The 20,915-nt window shown below is 42.3% G+C and overlaps 1 protein-coding gene across 1 annotated transcript in view; it reads left to right on the top strand.

Moving 5' to 3' along the window:
* The window catches only part of MAN1A2 (mannosidase alpha class 1A member 2), a 145,891-nt gene that overhangs the window by 24,969 nt on the left and 100,007 nt on the right, over positions 1–20,915 (top strand). Inside the window, exon 2 of the mRNA XM_035569582.2 lies at positions 5,588–5,843. Coding sequence (XP_035425475.1) covers positions 5,588–5,843 — 256 coding nt within the window. The remainder of the gene's footprint in view (positions 1–5,587; positions 5,844–20,915) is intronic.

Raw genomic sequence — 20,915 nt, 5'->3', positions numbered from 1 at the left:
TAGACTGTCATTCAGACCTCCTTAATGAATCTTATTGGGTTATAATGCTGTAGAAATCAAAACTACTATATAAATGTATATAGTAGTTCACTAGTAGTTTAGACGTGAGTTCAAAACTTTTCTGAATTATGGCTGTTTCATACGCCTTGAATCTGGAAATAAATGAGGATGGTAGAATGATTCAACACCAGTTACTTGTCCTGGGACTGAAAATTAGAGGGCAGGACATAGGTAGAATCTTCATGGTGCTCGATTTTGGTAGCACAAAGTTGTGATAGTGCACAAAGCATGTTACTGCAATGGCACACTTTAGTGAGTCACACTCACTATAGCTACTCAAACATAGTTAATTTTTTTCACATCTTTTTGGGGGGATTGTGTTTGGGTACATGCATGTTAACCGCAGGCTTTACCAAAAAATTTATATATACAGATAAAGCACATTTATTGTAAAACATCCTCTGCAAACTAGGTTCATGTGGACGTACCATGAACATCTTTTTATGAAGGCCTGAAAGGCATAATTATCATGTTCTAAAAATTCCTTTTTTTCAAAGGATGAACCTCATGGAAAAACCTGATTTCAGTGTTTACTAGCAAAACCATTAGTAGATCTAGTCAAAAGGTAAAGGCTATCATTTGCCTCCAGAAACTGAGTTTGAAAACGAGAAACATACTTCCAAAATACACTAACCCCACACTGAACATTTAAGAATCAAAATACTTCAATAATGCTTCCTATTTCTCATTCTCCATAAGCCATGTCTTTGGTTTCTGTACAGAATACTCTTTCTTAGTGAAAACGTGATTGTGAGAAATGATCTCTAGTTCTGGCTACCTCATTCTGTCTAGCTGCGTCTTCCACAAAGCCACCTTCTGCTAGCTTCAGAAAAGGTTTCCAGACTACAGACCTATGGTTTCAAGTTTTTTGATCAATGCAAATTTTCAGCTGCATCTGTTATTTAAACAAGCACATTGCTACCACGTTAGAATATAAGCAACTTTTCCAGGAGTACAAGAAGATTCTGCTCTGCCACGAATGTGTCATGGAAAACGTAAAAGTTAACTTAAACAGTATTACTTCTATATTCTTTTTTTTTATAGTAGTGTTTAGCAACTGTGAAATTTGTTTCTTTGCTCTTCAACTGAGGGAGTGAAGGACTGCTACTATTCAACCGTATTAATGAGATTGGATTTGATGGTCATAAAGAGGAGCTCAGTGCTTCATTTTTCATTGTTTAGGAGAAACATGAATGTGACATGGATGACACTATGAAAAGTGGCTGAAGAAATTGTTCAAAAGCCTTTCAGTCAATGCGTCTGTTAAAGCATTCCGTTATATTTCTCATGATGAAATATATAAAGGTAATAGTGCTACTGTAATTTTTAACTGCAACCCTAATAGCACTTAAGAAAAAACAAAGTGCTAATACAACAGTCTGTGTAATAAAGCTTTTTGTTGACAGAATGTGTTACCAAGTGATGTCAGATTTTGTCAAACTGAGAACAAAATGTGCCTTAAAGTCCTTGAGCTCTTGTGTGCTGAGTTAAAGAGTGCAGCCGAGATGTATATACATTTTAACTTAAAAATATACTGTGTATTTATGTGATAACAGTCAGGGCTAGTGCACTGTGGGGTTGAACTGTGCATTTCTTGAACGAGAAGCCCGATTTACTGCACTTTGACTTAGATAATCCTTCATCAGAGAACTGTAACTGTCATACACCTTACACAAAATGGATTAATATGTGGGGATTGCTCTGTTAGTATTGTGCTAAATGGTATAAATATTTAGCCCAAACATTTTTATAGCCCTTAGTTATATTAATTGTCAAATAAAGTTTGTGAGACAGTGTGGTGGTTTTACTCGGGTGGGCGGCCGAGCTCCGCCACAACTGCTCTCTCACTCCCCCTCCTCAAAGAGGAATGGGGAGAAAATATGATGAAAAGGGCTCAAGGGTTGAGATAAGGACGAGGAGATCACACAGTAATTATCATGATTGGCAAAACAGACTCTGCGTAGGGAGATAGTAAGATTTCTTACCTATTACTAACAAGCTAGAGAAGTGAGAAACAAAGGAAAGAAACCAAAAGCACCTTCTCCCCCATCCACCCTCTTCTACCTCCTCCCCCCGAGCGGCACAGGGGAACGGGGGAATGGGAGTTATGGTCAGTCTATAGCGCTTCTTCGCCGCCGCTCCTTCTCGGTCACTCTTGTCCCCTGTGCTGTGGGGTCCCTCCCACAGGATGCAGTCCTTGCCCAACTGATCTGGCGTGGGCTGCCCACAGGCAGCAGCTCTTCAAGAACTGCTCCAGATGTGGGTCCGTACCACGGGGTCCATCCCTCAGGAGCGAACTGCTCCAACCTGGATTCCCCACGGGCAACAGCTCCTGCCAGGTCACCTGCTCCTGCGTGGTCTCCTCTCCACGGGCTACAGGTCTGGCCCAGAATCTGCTCCAGCAGGGGTCTTCTACAGGCCGTAGCCTCTGTCGGTGCAGATCCACCTGCTCCACCGTGGTCTCCTCCACGGGCTGCAGCGTGGAACCCTGCTCCACCGTGGTACTCCATGGGCTGCAGGGGGACAGCCTGCTTCACCATGGTCCTCACCACAGTCTGCAGGGGACTTCTGCTCCGGCGCCTGGAGCACCTCCTCCCCCTCCTTCTTCACTGACCTTGGCGCCTGCAAGGCTGTTCCTCACTCCTCTCACTCTCCCAGCTGCTGTGTGGCGCAGCGTTTTTTTTTTCCCCTGTCTTAAATATGCTCTCACAGAGGCACAAAACAACATCACTTATTGGCTCGGCTCTGGTCAGCAGTGGGGCCCTTACCAAACATGGAGCAGCTTCTAGATCCTTCTCACAGAAGCCACCCCTATGGCCCCCTGCTACCAAAACCTTGCCATGTAAACCCACTACAGACAGTAACTGAAATTGTATTCAATTGGTTTTTAAAAAATTTAGGGAGTCCACTTTAAATATTTTTAGTTGGTTTTCAAAAGCAGTTTTTTAAGACAATTAATAGTTTAAAATTAGAAGAATTAGAAAATGCTAGTTAGTGCATTAATGCTTCATTAATGTTACAGTGTGCTTTATATCTGCATTAATTCTGATTTCTGTTTTGTACATTACTTTAAAAATAAACTTTCATTAACTAATGCATCTTAAAACATAGCAGTCCTTATCTTACATTTCTTTTCTGTGCTGAAATGTAGACTATCACTTTAATACGTTAAGACTCCTATTTCTAGAATGATGCGTTTAAAGTATCAGGACAAGTTGGTGATTTTTTTTTTTCTTTCCATTTGGTTTTATCTATTTTGCAGCAACTTATCTGGTCAATTTGAGAGGTTCTACAGCAGGGTTGTTATGAGCCTCTCCCCATTCTAATCTGCTTGAGTGTCCTTTCCATATTCCCTCTACTCCGAAGAAGTTTCTACCTTTTAATTTTGTTAGAGAAGACATTTTGAATTTCTTCCATTCCTCAACTGATACATGGCCTGCAATATTCTATTCTGTATAACAGCTGTTCTTAGGAGTCATTTCTGATGGATACCTTTTGTGCTTTCTCTTGGAAATCCGAGTATTGGCATGCAGTATAGAGAGCACGTTCATGAGGTATTTTTAATAAGAAAGTAGATGGAAGAAGAACTTTTTAAGATGTGTGTGAATATGCTTACTATGCTCTGCCTTATCCTAGGGCAGTAGTTCAAGTTTAGGTTGTCACATCTGCTCAGGAAAAGCATATCCTTAGACTATTCTCTTTTAGGTGCTGTTAAAATATTTTGATTTTTTTTTTTCATTTGTGAGCTTCTTTTGTCTCTGCCCCAGTTTAGATCAATTCTGTAAACCATCTGGCAATATTTTTATATCCAGAGTGCAAGTGTTTCTATCCAATGTTTTTATTTTCCTCATCTTTGAGATATGGCTGCTTGATTTTTTTAGTCCTTCCTGCTTGTGTCTCAAAGCCCCTATTAATACTTGAATCATCCCAGTAGCCATTATTAAAAGTGCAGTAGACACTGTAAAGAAAGCAGAATGTCTTTCTTCTAAAACATATAAAACATAACTTCATGTAAGTTACTCATATTGCCTTTGCTCTTCAACCTATTTTGGAAAGGTGAAACAGTGCTGTGTAATAGTCATGACATGATCTATGAGGTTAATAAAAACAGTTCTGCTCTACTTGGAAAGCTCAGTAAGGTCTGTCCATATTCCTAGATATTGCAATCTAAATATTTCAGTGCAGCACCCCAATCTGTTACTTAGTTTGGTTGAATCTCTGAAATGTTACCAGTTTATCATAGATGTCAAATATTTTTAATAAACTTTATAGGAAAAATAGCCCAGTTTAAACATGTAGGTATCTTCTTTTTTTTTTTTTTGGTTAATGTATGGTTAACAGTTAATCCCATGGTTGTGTTTTCTGTAAATTTTGGATTTACTTTTGATTGTCGTGTATCAGATAGCAATTGTTCATTTTCATTAGTACTGGTTCAATACACTGGAAAAAAATGTTATTTGTGTCAAGTGACTCAGCTCCCACTAAAAGTGGTTAGGCCAAGCTTGGTATCTCTTATGTGGCTTGCTGCATGCCTTCTCTTCTTTCCGTTATCCACTTAATGTTTTTCGGCAAAAGAGTATTTTTTTTTTGTCCAGGGAGGCAGAGGGTAGGGAGTGTATTGTTTTTAATCTCTGCAACTATTTTGGCTTATATTGGTCATTGAACAACTCTATAAAGAAAAATAAAACGGTTTTGTTATGTTGAGGGTCCTGATGTGTGTTTTCCTGATGCCTTTAAGTATTTTAGGATATTTTTCATTTGTTAGAATAACCTCTTGTTTAACACAGGCTTTAAAACAGCACTCCTTGTTTTGTGTGTGAATCTCGTCTTTTACTGATCATTAAAGATCATAGTGGAAGATTGTGCTTAGAACCAAGATATTGTTGCTTTTGGCAACAGTGAGTTTCAAAGTCATGCTTTATTAAAAACCCTTATGTTCTTAAATTGCTTTATAATTAACTCTGCCTTTAGCTTGTGAGATTTATAGATGATACTGATCAGAACAATAAGTACTGAATTCAAGGCAAAACACAACGTGATGGGGTTTACAGCTCTTGCTGCAATCTCATTGTTAATAAGGGCCTTACTGCAATTTTTTGTAACTATTACTCCAGATCTTGACAAGTTGCAAATGATGTATTATTGTGCAGAAGGTGAGGAAGAGCCCTTTTGATTATATTAAGACTGATTGTTAGATATGCCTGTGCATACGTCCTGTAGTTGAAGTACAGGATGTAGGGCTTTTCCTTTCTAAAGTCTTGAGTAGATAAGCAAAGGTGCTGAGGTATAATCCAGAATACCTTATGATACATTTTTCTAAAATACTGTCAGTGATGTGTGCATCTTTTGAGCTTCATGGCAAAATTGAAATATGTTAATGCACATTTCTACGCAATAAACTTGTCTGAATCATTAGAATTATTTAGAGTAAACCAACTTGGAATGTGGCTTCTGTTTTGAAGCTGCAGTTTGTTTATGATCAATGTATTTTTAGTAATGAGATGCTGACTAGCATTTGTTTCTCTAGAGAAGAAGAGGAACGTCTGAGAAATAAGATCCGAGCAGATCATGAAAAGGCTCTGGAAGAGGCTAAGGAGAAATTGAAGAAATCACGTGATGAGATACAAGCTGAGATTCAGACAGAAAAGAACAAAGTAGTGCAAGAGTTGAAAAAGAAAGACAGCAAGCCACTGCCCCCTGTTCCTTTACCAAATCTTATAGGGATAACCAGTGGAGAACCAGCAGACCCGGATATTCGAGAGAAGAGGAACAAAATTAAAGAGGTAAATATGATGATGTGGTCCTACCCATTCTTGTATCTGATAGCAGTTATTTATGACATTTAGTGGTTATATTAAAAAAATAAGAAAAATAGGACTAGAAATCTTTTTAATTAACAGTAAGTCAAAAGTACAAATCAAGTATTAATAAATATTGACAGCTTATTGCATGTTTTTTTTTCTGATATTGGAGTGTTAAATTGTTATGCAGTGAAATATTAAAAATGATTTTTTTCTAGAACTTGGTGGTATGGGGGTAGAATGGGGGTGGTGTTGTAGTTGGTCATTAATATGTGGAACAGGAACAGTGTCTCTTTAAAGCAGAGCCTGACTTTGTCAGGTTCCATTGAAAGAATATGGTATGATACAGTGTTGCAAGATAAATATTTATGAAATTGAGTTGAAAAGATGGGGGGAAAAATGACCTATTGCTAAGATTAGCAAATTACCAAATTATCATTTGCTTTTCAAAGTAAGTTTTAAATGACTCTAAAACTGTAAGTTCATTTAAGTAGATTGCCTCATTTTCCTGTAGAACATTCAAACTAAGATGTTGGCTTAAACTCTTGGTTTTGTGGCAGTCTATGCCATGGGAATTGCCGATTGTGATCTCATCTTTTCTACCTGTGAGATTCATTGCCCTCTTTTACCCTGATGATATGAACTTATTATTAATACCAGGCATTTTTCTGAATCTGTGTTTTTAGCTTGTCTGATAGAAACTTCATGGGACCTCCCCCCCAAGTCTGATTAGTTCTATGCACCAAAGTCAGGTTAGCAGACAAATGGTTCAGGCCAGAAGTAGACAAGCACAAATACTATTACTGAAGAATGTCTGGGGCCACAGAACTTGAAGATTTAACTCGTGTAATCACTTACTAAGTTGTCATCTGAATTTGAAAAGCTCTTTAAAAAAAAAAAAAAGTCAGTCATATAGCTGTCCTAGTAATAGGGAAGTGTACCGCAGCTGGAGTATGTGACATGCTGTGGGTAGGTCACCCAAGTTAGAATTTTACTTTGAATATTAATATTCGCTATTTAGCAAGACTGGATTTCATCTAATGAAAAACTGTTTATGCTTGTGGAGCTGTATTGCTATTTAAACCTACAGGTAGCAACCCCTTCCTGTGAAGGTGTGCACATTCCATTGGTGACTTTTGCAGAAACACTTTTGACTGAAGTTGTGCATATAGTATTGGATCCACTCGATGCTGTTTTGTTAGATTTGTTTCTCAAAGGACAGCACTGACTTCAAAAGGCTGCTTTTCAAAACTGAGGAGCCCTCAGACATCGTATCCTGTGAGATTATACAGAGAATTTCTTTTTATCAACTGCTGTTTGTAGGATGAAAATGAATGGTGAATGATATGGTCATGCAGTTGTCAATTCTTCTTAATTTTAACTGGAGTTTACTGTATTTAAATACCTTTTGAGTTTACCACTGATGGATTTAATGGGTAGAATAAAAAGGAGTTAACCAAGTGATGTGAAAGCACTGAGCACAGCTAATAATGATGAACTAGCTTGAAGAAAACTAAAGTTCCTTTCGATCAAACCTAGAATTAAAGGGGAAGATTGATAATATGCATTACTGAGGTTGTTTTGTCAGAATGTATACATTTGAGAGGAGATAAAAATCTTCTAAGTTAACACAGAATAGTAATTTTCTTGGTGACAAAAATAAGTAGTGAAGTTTGGACAATTCTTTCTGTTTAAAATCTGCAGGTGTAGTAATTTGTGGGTGGGGGAATCCAGAGTGATTTAACTGATAGCTCTCATGATTCTTACCTGCAGTTGCCATATACCTTGTGCTGTAAAAGGCTTATTCCTTTTTTCTTTGTCAAAGTGTGAATCACATTGACAAGATGTTTAATTAAATAATTTGTTGATGGCTGCTATTGTGTTTTCTGATGTGTGTAGCTTCTCACAGACAGACCAAAGATTCCGTGGAACTAAGCGTTAGCTGGGTGAGTACTTCAGTTAAGATATCATATCTTTTGTGCTGAGCATTCTTTGCCAGTATGACTATTGGACTTGTACAGTCCAGGCTCCTACTAGTATGACGGAAACATTATCTTTGTTGTGAGAATTGCCTTCGTTGAGTCAGTCTTATCGGTACTGTGGCTATCCAATGAATTCCATAATTTAAGTTCTTTGATGCAGCAGACTGTTTCTTCTACTCCTTCATGCATCTGACTGTAGAATATAGCACTAGAAGTCCTGCTAATGAGAATGGATGAATTTTAATGCTGATGAATGCAATGTTGTTGCAGTATTATTTGTGTGTGGCCTCTATCTACTTCTGTATTTTGGCATCTGCTGCGTGCAGTGTATGTAATGTGGCTGAGGTAAAAATATGTATTGACAGTGTCAGATGAGTAATATTTTGCCTGAAACCTGCTCTTGGGGTATCAGTTGTATAACGGAATGCTTCAGTGATTCCAGAGATGCGATCCTACATCATGAAATATGCTGCAATCATTGCTGATGCCTTCTCTCCCTGTTTTACATAAACACTGTAGACTAATATAAATAGTCTTTGTAGATGAGATACAGATGAGTCAAAAAGAACAAGTTCTGGGAGATAATATCTTAGGCACAGGTCTACATCTAGTCTATGTAGCATTTCTGATGTGCAGTACAGTATGGTTGCCTGGATTAAGATGAAAAAATTGCCTAGGGAAGTGTTTAGTGCTTATGGAGGCTGATTGTCAGGCTTCAGAGTTCTAGGTGGTCCTGAGGAGGCAATTGGCTCTTGTTTTGGTTTACTTTGAAGTGTCCTGATGCATATTTGAGGAACTTTGCTCCCACAGAACAGCTTTAGACTACTTAAATTTACAAAACAAATGTATGTAGCCTATTTCACCTAGTATCAAGTTGTGAAAATGTAGACATGGGCTAGTTGATGGGGTCAATTTGTAACATGGACATGGCTCTTTGCAGCTGGGAGGCAGACTAGTTTCTGTCACTGTTACAGAAAAAATATTGCTACATCTACTTCTTTCTAAACAACTAGAAACTTTCTGAAGTCTTTTTTTTTTGATTACTGTATAAAAAGTAGTTTTGCAGTACTTTAAAACATTTTAGAAACATTTTGATTTTTCAAGAAAGCATGTGTAAATATAATTAGAAGATGTGCAATGCTATTAAGAGAGTTTTGTAAAGCATTGAAAGCTGTATATAAGATGTTTACTGAGCACAGAGAGGGAAGCTTCTTGAGATCATGAAATAAACCAGAAACAATCTGCATCTCTTGGTTTTAATTTTTTCTTTGGTTCTGATGTTTATATTTAGTGTTTCACTATATTCTCAATTGTAACTAATTCACAGAATTGTATAATTTGTCTATATTATTCTAACATTCTGTTAATTGAGTTATTTAAATAAGGACCGTTTTTGAATTGATTATTTTTGATGTACAGTAACAATTTTGAGAGTTAAAGGTCTTCCCATTTGCTTACTATTCAGGCTTTGTGGCACTTCTGTAGTATACTTGACTGATTAAAAAACCTGCTGTTTTTCAAAACAAGAACAGCAATTACTATATTAAGAATAAACATGTCTGAAAGTCATTCTTGTTGCTACACTTTAGGTTAGTACTAACATTTTGTAGTTATTTTTTCATACTAATGTAAAGATTATAATAGTTTTATAAAAGGGTAGATGTGGCTTGTATAATCTTTCAAAAGATTTTAAGATTTTTTTTGAGGCTAATGTAAAGAAATTAAGAATAAAACTGGTCTTTTAGAAGTCACTGGCTTCTTTCTAAGTTAAATTAGATATTAATTGCATGAGCAGTAGGAATTTAGGAAGCTTAATTTCCATTATGTCCTTTAGTGTTCAGAATATTAATTTTTGCCACAGTTAAAATGTAATCACTATGGATATTGCACTGTTTTTAATGAGTTTTGGTTCCTTGAAAGAGTTAAATTTACACAGTCAAATAAGGAAAATTTTCTTAAATTTTCTTCCTTTTTAAAATTTTCTTTCTTTTAACTCTTTGCACCCTATTCAGGATTCAGGTTTTTCATTTCAGACTAACTTCACACTGTTGCTTTACTGCCAGCACTCGTTTGGCAAAACAGGGTATTTAACCCAATAATTTCACCATTCCCGTGCAAGTTATTCTCTATATACCTTATTCTAAACATTGGAATGTTTATTTTGATCAAGTCCATAAATGGTTGTTCTGAGAAGTGTTGAACTTATGGACGTACAAGTCTGTATTGTATTGTATTACAATATTGTATTTCCTGTGTGGGCTCCTCTCCATGGGCTGCAGCTCCAGCCCAGGGCCTGCTCCTGCGGGGGCTCTCCATGGGCCGCAGCCTCCTCCAGGCCACATCCACCTGCTCCACTGTGGGCTCCTCCACAGGCTGCAGTATGGAGATCTGCTCCACGTGGGACCCATGGTCTGCAGGGGGACAGCCTGCTTCACCATGGTCCTCACCACAGGCTGCAGGGGACTTCTGCTCCAGTGCCTGGAGCACCTTCTGCCCTCCTTCTGCACTGACCTTGGTGTCTGCAGGGCTGTTCTTTACTCTTTGGTCTCCTAGCTGCTGTTGTGCAGCTTTTTTTTTTTTCCCTTTCTTGAGAATCTGCTGTCATAGAGGCACATTCAATGTCACTCATTGGCTCAGCTCTGGCCAGTGGTAGGTCAGTTTTGGAGCTGGCGGAAACTGGCCCTTATCTATCAAGGGTCAGATTCTGGACTCAGAGAAGCCACCCCTGCAGCCACCTGCTACCAAAACCTTGCCATGTAAACCCGATGCAGAGGGACAATTACTTCCCTAGTCCTGTTGGCTACGCTACTTCTGATACAAGCCAGGATGCCATTGACTTTATTGGCCACCTGGTCATACTGCTGGCTCATTTTCAGCCAGCTGTTGGCCCATATTCCCAGGTCTATTTCTTCCAGGCAACTTTCCAGCTACTCTTCCCTGGGCCTTTACTGCTGCATTGGGTTGTTGTGATCCAAGTGCTGCACCTGGCATTTAGCTTTTTTGAATGCCATACAATGGGATGTGCCCCATGGATCTAGCCTATCCAGACCCCTCTGCCAAAGCCTTCCTATCCTCAAATAGATTAGTACTCCTGCCCAAGTTGGTGTTATCTACAAACTTACTGAGTATGCACTTAATCCACTCATCAAGATTGTTGATAAAAATGTTAAAACTGGCCCCTATACTTAGCAATTGGGAACACCACTTGTGACCAGCTGCCAATCAAATTTAAATCCATTCACAACTATGCTTTGGGCCTGGCTATCCAGTCATTTTTTAACCCATTAATCAGTACATCTGTCCAAGCTGCAGGAAGCCAGTTTCTACAGGAGAATGCTGTGGGAAACAACTGTTTTGCTAAAGTCCATGTAAGCAACATGCACAGCCTTTCCCTCATCCACTAAGCATACAGTCTTACCATAGAAGGAGATCAGGTTAGTCAAGCAGGACCTGACCTTTATAAACACCATGATGACTGCATATGATCACCTGGTTGTCCTGTACATGTTGTGTGATGGCAGCTGAGATGATCTGCTTCATGACTTTCCCTGGCACTGAGGTCAGACTGACAGGCCTCTAATTCTCCGGAGCCTACTTCCTGCCTGTCTTGTAGATGGGTGTCAAATTTTCTAACCTCCAGTCAACTGGGACCTTCCCAGTTAGCCAGAACTTCTGATAAATTATTGAAAGTAGGCTGCTCATCAATTCTGCCAGCTCTTTCAGTACTCTTGTGTGGGTTCCATCTGGCCCATAGATTTTTGTGTGTTCAAGTGGTGTAGTAGGTTGCTAACTGTTTCCCCTTGGATAATAAGGGCTTTATTCTGCTCCCTGTCTCTGTCTTCCAGCAAAGTGGGCTGGAAACCCTGAGAACAATTAGTCTCACTAATAAAGACCAAGGCAAAGATGGCATTAAGTACCTCAGCCTTTTCCTCATCTCTTGTCACTATGTCATCCCCCCATCCAATAATTAATGTATATTTTCCTTAGTCCTCCTTTTGTTGTTCATGTATTTATAAAAACATTTTTAATGTCTTTAACTGCAGTAGCCAAGTTAATTTCTAGCTGGGCTATGGCCCATCAAATTTTCTCATGACATAACCTCACAACATCTTTGTAGTTCTCCTGAGACGCCTTCTCCTTTTTACAAAGGTTATAAACTATCTTGTCCTTTTTTCTTGAGTTCCAGAAGAAGCTCTCTCTGTTCAACCAGGCTGGTTGTCTTCTCTGCTGGTACATAGAGATGGCCTGATCCTGTGTCTTCAAGATACCATTTCTAAATAATATCCAGCCTTCCTGGACACCTGTGCCCTTTAGAATTATTTCCCAAGGAGCTCTGTTAGCCAAGTCCCTAACAGCCCCAAATCTGCTTTCTAAAAATGCAAAGTAGCAGTTCTGCTGACTGCCCTGCTTTCTTCCTCAAGGATGGAGAGCTGTCATCTCCTGATTGCTGTGCCTGAGATGGCCTCCAGCCATTACATCACCTATGAGACCTTCCTTTTTAACTAACAGGTCAAGTGGGGCATCTTCACTAGTTGGCTCCCCCACTACCTGTGAGGAAGTTGTCCTCCACACAGTCAGGAAATGCCTTAGTCTGTTTCTTCCCTGCTGTATTGCATTTCCAGCAGACATCTAGGAAGTTGGAGTCTCCTGTAAGAATGAGTGCTAGCAATCGTGACACTTTTCCTAGCTGCTTATAGAATATTGTCTTTCTTCATTCTGGTTGGGTGTTCTATATCATACTCCAACCACACTATCTACATTGTTTGCCCTTCCCCTGGCTCTTACTCAGAGACACTCAATGATTTCATCGCCATATCTAAGCTTCAAGCAGTCAAGACCTTTCCTAATGTACCCCCACTTCCTCTCTTTCCTTTCCCATCTCTCCTAAAGAGCCTATAGCCATCCGTCTCAGCACCCCAATTATGCAAGTCATCCCACCACATCTCACTGAGGCCTGTGGTATCATAGCCCTGAGACTGGGCTAAAAATTCTAGTTTTCCTTGCTTATTTCCTGTGCAACATGTATTTGTTTGGAGTGATTTAAGTTGGGGCCCTACTGAAACTGACTTACTGTCTGGTGTTCCTTTTTGTTCTTCTTCAGGTGCCTCAGGACCTGCTGGAGGGACAATGCAGCAGGGCATAAGCAATCTAAGTAGTTTCTAGCGTGTATTGATGATAATTTCCTCACCCAGGTGGTAGAGGAGTGAGGAGAGGTGTTCTGCTGGACCTCATACTCATCAAGGGGATTGTTGGGGGATATGGAGGTCAAAGGCAGCCTTGACTTCAGTGACTATGAGAAAGTGGGGTTCAGGATTCTGAAGGGGGGAAGCAGGGCAAAAAGCAAGATGGACTTTAGGAGAGCAGACTTTGATCTCTTCAGGGATCTGCTTGGTAGAGGTGCATGGCATAAAGCTCTAAAGGGAAGAGAAGCCCAAGAAAGCTAGTTAATATTCAAGGATTATCTCCTAGTTCAAGAAACATATCTCCTGTCAAATAGGAAGTTGAGCAAAAATGCTTGGAGACCTGCATGGTACAAACAAGGAGCTCCTGGCCAAACTCCAACACAAAAAGAAAACACACAAAAGGTAAAAGCAAAGATGAGTAACCCAGAATGAGTAAGAGACACTGTCTGAGAATGCGGAGAATGGGTTAGGAAAGCCAATGCCCACATAGAATTGAATCTGGCAAGTGATAACAAAGATGACAAGAAGGGCTTCTCTAAGTGCATAGATGACAAATGGAATACTAGGGAAAACGTGGACCCATTCCTGAAGGAAACGGGAGATCTGGTTATGCAGGAGGTGGAAAGAGATGATGTACTGAATGCCTTCTTTGCCTGTCTTTACTAGTAAGACTGGCCTTCAGGAATCCAAGGCATGGGAGGTCACAGAAAGACTGAAGCAAGGACAAAGTACCTTAGTGGAAGAGGGTCAGGTGAGGACATACTTAAGCAAACTGGCCGTACGTAAGTCCATGAGCCTAGACATGATGCACCCATGAGTGATGAGGGAGTTGGCTGATGTCATTGTGAAACCTCTCAATGATCTTAGATTAGTTGTGGCATCTAGGAGAAGGTCCCAAAGGCTGGAGGATAGCAAATGTCACTACTATCTTCACGAAGGGCCAGAAAAGAAGACCCAGGAAGCTATAGGCTAGTTGGCCTCACCTTGATTCTTGGGAAGGTGATGGAGCAACTAATCCTGGAAAATGTTCCCAGGCCTGTGAAGGACAAGCAGATAGTTGGGAGTAGTTAGTGTAGATGCGTGAAGAGGAAGATGTGCTAGGTAAACTTTTACAATGGAATGACTGGGCTAGTATATGAGGGGAAAGCAGTGGATATTGTCTACCTTGACTTCAGGAAAGCTTTCAGAACTGTACGCAGTAAGATCCTCACAGAGAAGCTGTTGAAGTATGGGCTCGGTGAGCAGACAATGGCATAGATTGAAAACTGGCTGCTGACTGTTTGGGCCCAGAGCGTGGTGATCAATGGTGTGGTCTAGTTGGAGGTCAGTTAATTACTGATGCACCCCAGGGGTCAGTAGTGGGTCAAGTCCTGTTAAAAATCTTCATTAATGGTCTGGATGATGTGGCAGAACATGCCCTGAATTAAGTTTACAGATGACGCAAAAAGTGGGAGTAGCCAAAACACCAGAGGGTTGGTTGTGCTGCCATCTAGAGGGGACCTGGAGAGGCTGGAGAAATGGGGTGGTAAGAACCTCATGAAGTTCAACAGGAAATGTGAAGCCTTGCACTTGGGAGGAACGACACTATGCTGGGGGAGAGCCCAGTGGTGGGCTGTGAAGATGATTAAGGACTACCTCTCGTATGAGGGAAAATTGAGAAAGCCGTGACTTTTTAACGTAGAGAAGACAGAGAGAGTGGGGGAGTGGGGGTGGGGGGTGTTAGATCTCATCAATGTGTATAAATGCCTGAAGGAGGGGGCAGAGCCAGGCTTTTTTTTTTTTTTTTTCTCCCCTGTGGTACCCAGTGCCAGGACAAGAGGCAGTGAGCACAAACACAGGAGGCTCCCCCTGAACATCAGGAAGTACTTCTTTACTGTGAGGGTGTCTGAGCACAGGCACAGGTTGCCTAGATAGGTTACAGAATGTCCCTCCTTGAACAGGTTTCTAAAGCTGTCTGGACATGGTCCTGGGCAACGTGCTCTCAGTGACCCTACTTGAGTAAGACCAGATCACCTTCAGAGGTCTATTCCAACTGCAGCCGTTCTATGAACACAGACACAGACACAGATTTCTAGGTTGGAAGAGACCTCAAGATCATCGAGTCCAACCTCCGACCTAACACTAAGTACTCCACTAAACCATATCGCTAAGCTCTACATCTAAATGTCTTTTAAAGACCTCCAGGGATGGTGACTCCACCACCTCCCTGGGCAGCCCGTTCCAATGCTTAATAACCCTTTCGGTAAAGAAGTACTTCCTAACATCCAACCTAAAACTCCCCTGTCGCAACTTTCGCCCATTCCCCCTCGTCCTGTCACCAGGCACGTGGGAGAACAGACCAACCCCCACCTCTCTACAGCCTCCTTTAAGGTAACTGTAGAGAGCGATAAGGTCGCCCCTGAGCCTCCTCTTCTCCAGGCTGAACAATCCCAGCTCCCTCAGCCGCCCCTCGTAAGACTTGTTCTCCAGACCCCTCACCAGCTTGGTCGCCCTTCTCTGGACTCGCTCGAGCACGTCCATGTCCTTCCTGTAGCGAGGGGCCCAAAACTGAACACAGTACTCGAGGTGCGGCCTCACCAGAGCCGAGTACAGGGGCACAATCACTTCCCTAGACCTGCTGGCCACACTGCTTCTTATACAGGCCAGGATGCTGTTGGCCTTCTTGGCCACCTGAGCACACTGCTGGCTCATATTCAGCCGACTATCAACCAATACTCCCAGGTCCTTCTCGGCCAGGCAGCTTTCCAGCCACTCATCTCTCAGCCTGTAGCTCTGCTTGGGGTTGTTGCGCCCCAGGTGCAGGACCCGGCACTTGGCCTTGTTGAACTTCATACAGTTGACCTCAGCCCATCGCTCCAGCCTATCCAGATCCTCCTGCAGAGCCTTCCTGCCCTCGAGCAGATCAACACACGCACTTAGCTTGGTGTCATCTGCAAACTTACTGAGGGTACACTGGATGCCCTCATCCAGATCATCGATAAAGATATTAAAGAGGACCGGCCCCAGTACCGAGCCCTGGGGGACACCACTTGTGACCAGCCTCCAACCAGATTTGACTCCATTCACCACAACTCTCTGGGCCTGGCTATCCAGCCAGTTTCTAACCCAGCGAAGCGTACACCAGTCCAAGCCCCGAGCAGCCAGTTTCTTGAGGAGAATGTTGTGGGGAACGGTGTCAAAAGCCTTACTGAGGTCAAGGTAAACCACATCCACAGCCCTTCCCTCATCCACCAAGCACGTCACTTTGTCATAGAAGGAGATCAGGTTCGTCAAGCAGGACCTGCCTTTCATAAACCCATGCTGACTGGGCCTGATCGCCTGCTTGCCCTGCAAGTGCCGCGTGATGACCCTCAAGATAATCTGCTCCATGAGCTTTCCTGGCACTGAGGTCAAACTGACAGGCCTATAGTTCCCCGGGTCTGCCCTCCGGCCCTTCTTATAGATGGGCGTCACATTGGCTAGCCGCCAGTCGACTGGGACCTCCCCCGATAGTCAGGACTGCCGATAAATGATGGAAAGCGGCTCGGCCAGCTCCTCCGCCAGTTCTTTCAGTACCCTCGGGTGCATCCCATCCGGCCCCATCGACTTGCGCACATCCAAGCTCCTTAGCAGGTCGCCAACCATTTCCTCATGAATAGCGAAGGCCACATCCTGCTCCCCATCCCCTTCCACCAGCTCAGGGCACTGGGTATCCAGAGAACAACCGGTATTGCCGCTAAAGACTGAGGCAAAGGCGGCATTAAGCACCTCAGCCTTTTCCTCATCCTTAGTAACTAGGTTTCCCCTCGCATCCAGTAAAGGATGGAGATTTTCCTTAGTCCTCCGTTTCGCGTTGATATATTTGTAAAAGGATTTTTTGTTGTCTTTAACGGCAGTAGCCAGGTTGAGCTCCAGATGAGCTTTGGCCTTTTTAATTTTCTCCCTGTACAGCCTCGCTACATCCTTGTAGTCCTCCTCAGTGGCCCGCCCTTTTTTCCAAAGATTATAAACCCTCTTTTTTCTGCTAAGCACAAGCCGCAACTCTCTGTTGAGCCAGGCCGGTCTTCTTCCACGCCGGCTCGTCTTTGGGCACGTGGGGACGGACCACTCCTGTGCCGTTAAGATTTCCTTCTTGAGGAGCGCCCAGCCTTCCTGGACTCCTCTGCCCTTCAGAACCGCCTCCCAAGGGACTCGGCCAACCAGCGTCCTGAGCAGCTCAAAGTCAGCCCTCCGGAAGTCCAATACAGCAGTTTTACTGGTCCCCTTCCTGGCCTCACCAAGAATAGAGAACTCTACCATTTCGTGGTCACTCTGCCCAAGACAGCTCCTGACCACCACATCTCCCACCAGTCCTTCTCTGTTTGTGAAGAGAAGGTCTAGCGGGGCACCACCCCTGGTAGGTTCACTGACCAGCTGCGTCAGGAAGCTATCTCCCATGCTCTCCAGAAACCTCCTAGACTACTTTCTCTGTGCCGTGTTGTGTTTCCAGGATATATCCGGGAAGTTGAAGTCCCCCATGAGGACAAGCGCTGATTTTGCAACTTCTGTCAGTTGCCTATAAATCTCCTCATCCGTCTCCTCATCCTGGTTCGGCGGTCTATAACAGACCCCGACCAGGATGCTAGCCTTGCCGGCCTTCCCGCGGATCCTAACCCACAGGGATTCAACCTTATCATTCCCAGCCTGGAGTTCCACAACATCAAAGGATTCTCTAATGTAGAGAGCCACGCCACCACCCCCTCTGTGCTGCCTGTCCCTCCTGAAGAGCCGATAGCCAGGCATTGCAGCACTCCAGTCGTGGGAGCGGTCCCACCACGTCTCCGTGATGGCAACCAAGTCGTAGCCTGCCTGCTGCACGATGGCTTCCAGCTCCTCCTGTTTGTTACCCATGCTGCATGCATTAGTGTAGATGCACTTCAGCTGGGCCATCGCCTTCTTCCCCAGCCTAGCCATTGTTTCCCCCGGCACGGCTCCAACAAGCCTTGTTTGAGCCCCGTCCCCCTTCTTGCCTGGTTTAAAGCTCTCTCTATGAGCCCCGCCAGCTCCTGGCCTAGGATCCGTTTTCTCCTTGGAGATAGGGACCTGTCTGGGGCCATCAGGCCGGGCGCCAAGTAAAGCTCCCCATGGTGAAAAAAAACAAAATTTCTGTGCTGGCACCAGCCTCTGAGCCACCTATTAACCACGTGAGCTTTCCATGTCCTCTCCGTGCCTCTCCCTTCCCCCGTAGGGATAGACGAAAACACCACCTGCACTCCCGCTCCCTCCACCAATCGTACCAGCCCCCTATAGTCCAGTTTGATAGCCTTGAGGCTTCTCTTTTCAAGATCATCACTGCCAGCCTGGACTATCAAAAGCGGGTAATAGTCAGAGGGGCGAACCAGGTTGGGAAGCTTCCTGGTAACGTCTCTGACCCTGGCCCCAGGGAGGCAGCAGACTTCCCTATGCGTGGGGTCAGGCTGACAAATAGGGCCCTCCGTTCCCCTGAGGAGGGAGTCGCCCACAACAATCACCCTTCTTTCTTTCTTGGTGGAGGCAGTCCTGAGGCGTGGAGTCAACTTCCTCACCTCAGGCATCCTCCTGGGTAGGCTTCCTACCTCGTTCTCACCCACCAGTCTCTGAAGCTCCAGGGCCTCAAACCTATTGTTCAAGGGCACCTGGGAAGGCAGCCCATGAAGTCTGTTAGCTAAGCCTGTCAGCTGGAAGAAAGCTTTACCAGAATGGAACAAATGTGCAGTTTAAGTAAGTAGAGTGAGATAGTTTTTGTGTTCTAGGTTTCAAAGGTATGCTAGCAAAAGTCTGAGAGTTCTCTGAAGCTTTTGTTCTACTTGTTCTGTATTCATTATGATATGCAATCATGTAATTAGGCAGTACTAATTGTGCATAGAACCTTTTTCAGCTCAAAGGGTGGGTGTTGTTTACAGAATAAGCCGCTCGTGAAGTGAATGAAGGTTCTGGCTCTGTAGCATGCTTGCTTCTTGTTCACAAACTTATTAAGCTTCACGACACAGACTTGAAAGGAGATGTTTTATTAATTTCTGACAAGTTGTTTTCAATACAGCAAGATCTAGGTTTTGTTCCTGCTTCTGTCATAGCTTTTTGGCAAAACATCGAGCAAGCCTCTTAATCAAAAGTTGTTGCAAGTCATCTTTAACTGTCCCCTATGCACCCTGGATGCCCATTTTATAGCATCTGACACCTGCAGAACAAGTCACTGCTGAGTTTGGATGACATTGCGTGAGTGAGGAACAGTGGTCTGACTGGAGTTCTGCCAGTGAACTTAATCTGTTTTTCAGCAAAACTTAAAGCATATTGCCTTTTTTAAATGTGAATTCCAATATGCTACCTTTTAGAAGGGAGGTGTTTATTTATTTAGAGAGGGAATAATTTATTTCATATTAGCGGAGGCAATTTCGGAAACACTTATAAGAATGTGCCAAGAAGAGAGATGATTAAAATGTATTTTCGTCATGGTCTTTGGATGATGCTCAAGAGGCTGCTAACAATGTTGAGAAGTAACAGCTTTATAAGCAGCAGAACTAATGGTTTCCTATGTCTTTCTGACCTACATATCCTTATACCACCCTCTGCTTCTCTCTCATGCACACATTGCTGTGAACTTCCTCTTATCTTCTTATTTGACTGCATGAATCGTAATGTGTTTTGTGCCTGGTTTAGAGATACCTGTATGCTAAATGTTGTCACTTTGAATGAATAAAGGAACGGATTATAACTGCCTTTCTCTCAGTTGGGGTACTCATTACTGTCCATCTTCCTTACAGAGACATTGATTTCTTATTTTTTCACAAAAAGTAGAGGTCTCAAATGCCTGGTTCCTCCAATTCTGTGAAATCAAGTTTGAAATTAGACAATGGATTCAAAGGCTACTGCAAATGTATGTGGTGAGTGACAGTTGTATAGACAGGAAGATTGCCTAACCCTTACTCTCTTAAGAAATCATCTTAAAAAGAATAAGTATCCATTGCCTGAGTTCTGTTTTGTGTGCTTATTGAGAAAAGAGCTGTGCAGGAGAAAAGACCTATACATGATTAAATATTTCTTTCAGGCTGCATAACTCCTGTTTTCATAGTTAACTGTTCATATGACTTCCATTGTTAAATCTCGTTTATTTTCTGTAATTGCAGTGTTTCTGATGTAGCCAAATTGGCCTCCTTTTTTGAGTGTGGGACTTCTTTCAGCATTTAAAAATATATTTTAGCAGTTTCTTTACTGAAACTTACATACTTTCCTTAGCTGACACTACAGTGTATTTGTTTTCAGTCAACTTATTCAGACTTCTACTTGGTTAGGACATCAGGTTTTTTGGTATATATTGTGTTAAGTTTTTTGCACTGTATTTTATATCTTACTGCTTCTGGCTTTGATCATAATGAAAATGAAATGCAATAAATATTATGACCTACCTTTTTTTAGTATTTAAGGTAACACTCCCTACATGTGTGTGCATATGTTTTAGTAAGTGGTTCTGTTTCAACACTCTTGAAATATTCTGGATCCTCATGTGTAATTCAGCATATTGAAAACAGCTATGTTGGCTTTAAGCTAGTTTCACTGTACTTCTTTGATGATGTTCATCTTTACTGAATAATTGAAATCTACATAAAGTAAGGATGGACTCTTTCTCATCAAGACATAGGATTGTCTGTTGGTAAACTAATTTTCAATGTCTTTATCAGATTGAAAGTTGTGTGATCAGCACTTTGGCCAGTGCAGGCAAGTTAGGAATGGCCCTGCACAGATTTGCATCCTGACATGCTGGTGATTGTACAAAAAACTCCTCATTTTAACAGTTGTAAAACTTAATTTATGTATGTGACTATGTATGTTTGTAACTTGGTGTATTCATTCTGCTCAGACAGGAGGAGGATAATAAAACTTTTTCTCAGTGCATA

The sequence above is a fragment of the Cygnus atratus genome, chromosome 1 (assembly GCF_013377495.2).
Source record: "Cygnus atratus isolate AKBS03 ecotype Queensland, Australia chromosome 1, CAtr_DNAZoo_HiC_assembly, whole genome shotgun sequence".
Classification (NCBI taxonomy): domain Eukaryota; kingdom Metazoa; phylum Chordata; class Aves; order Anseriformes; family Anatidae; genus Cygnus; species Cygnus atratus.
Note: the sequence above shows the minus strand (reverse complement) of the source record. Positions and strands in the feature narration are given on the sequence as shown.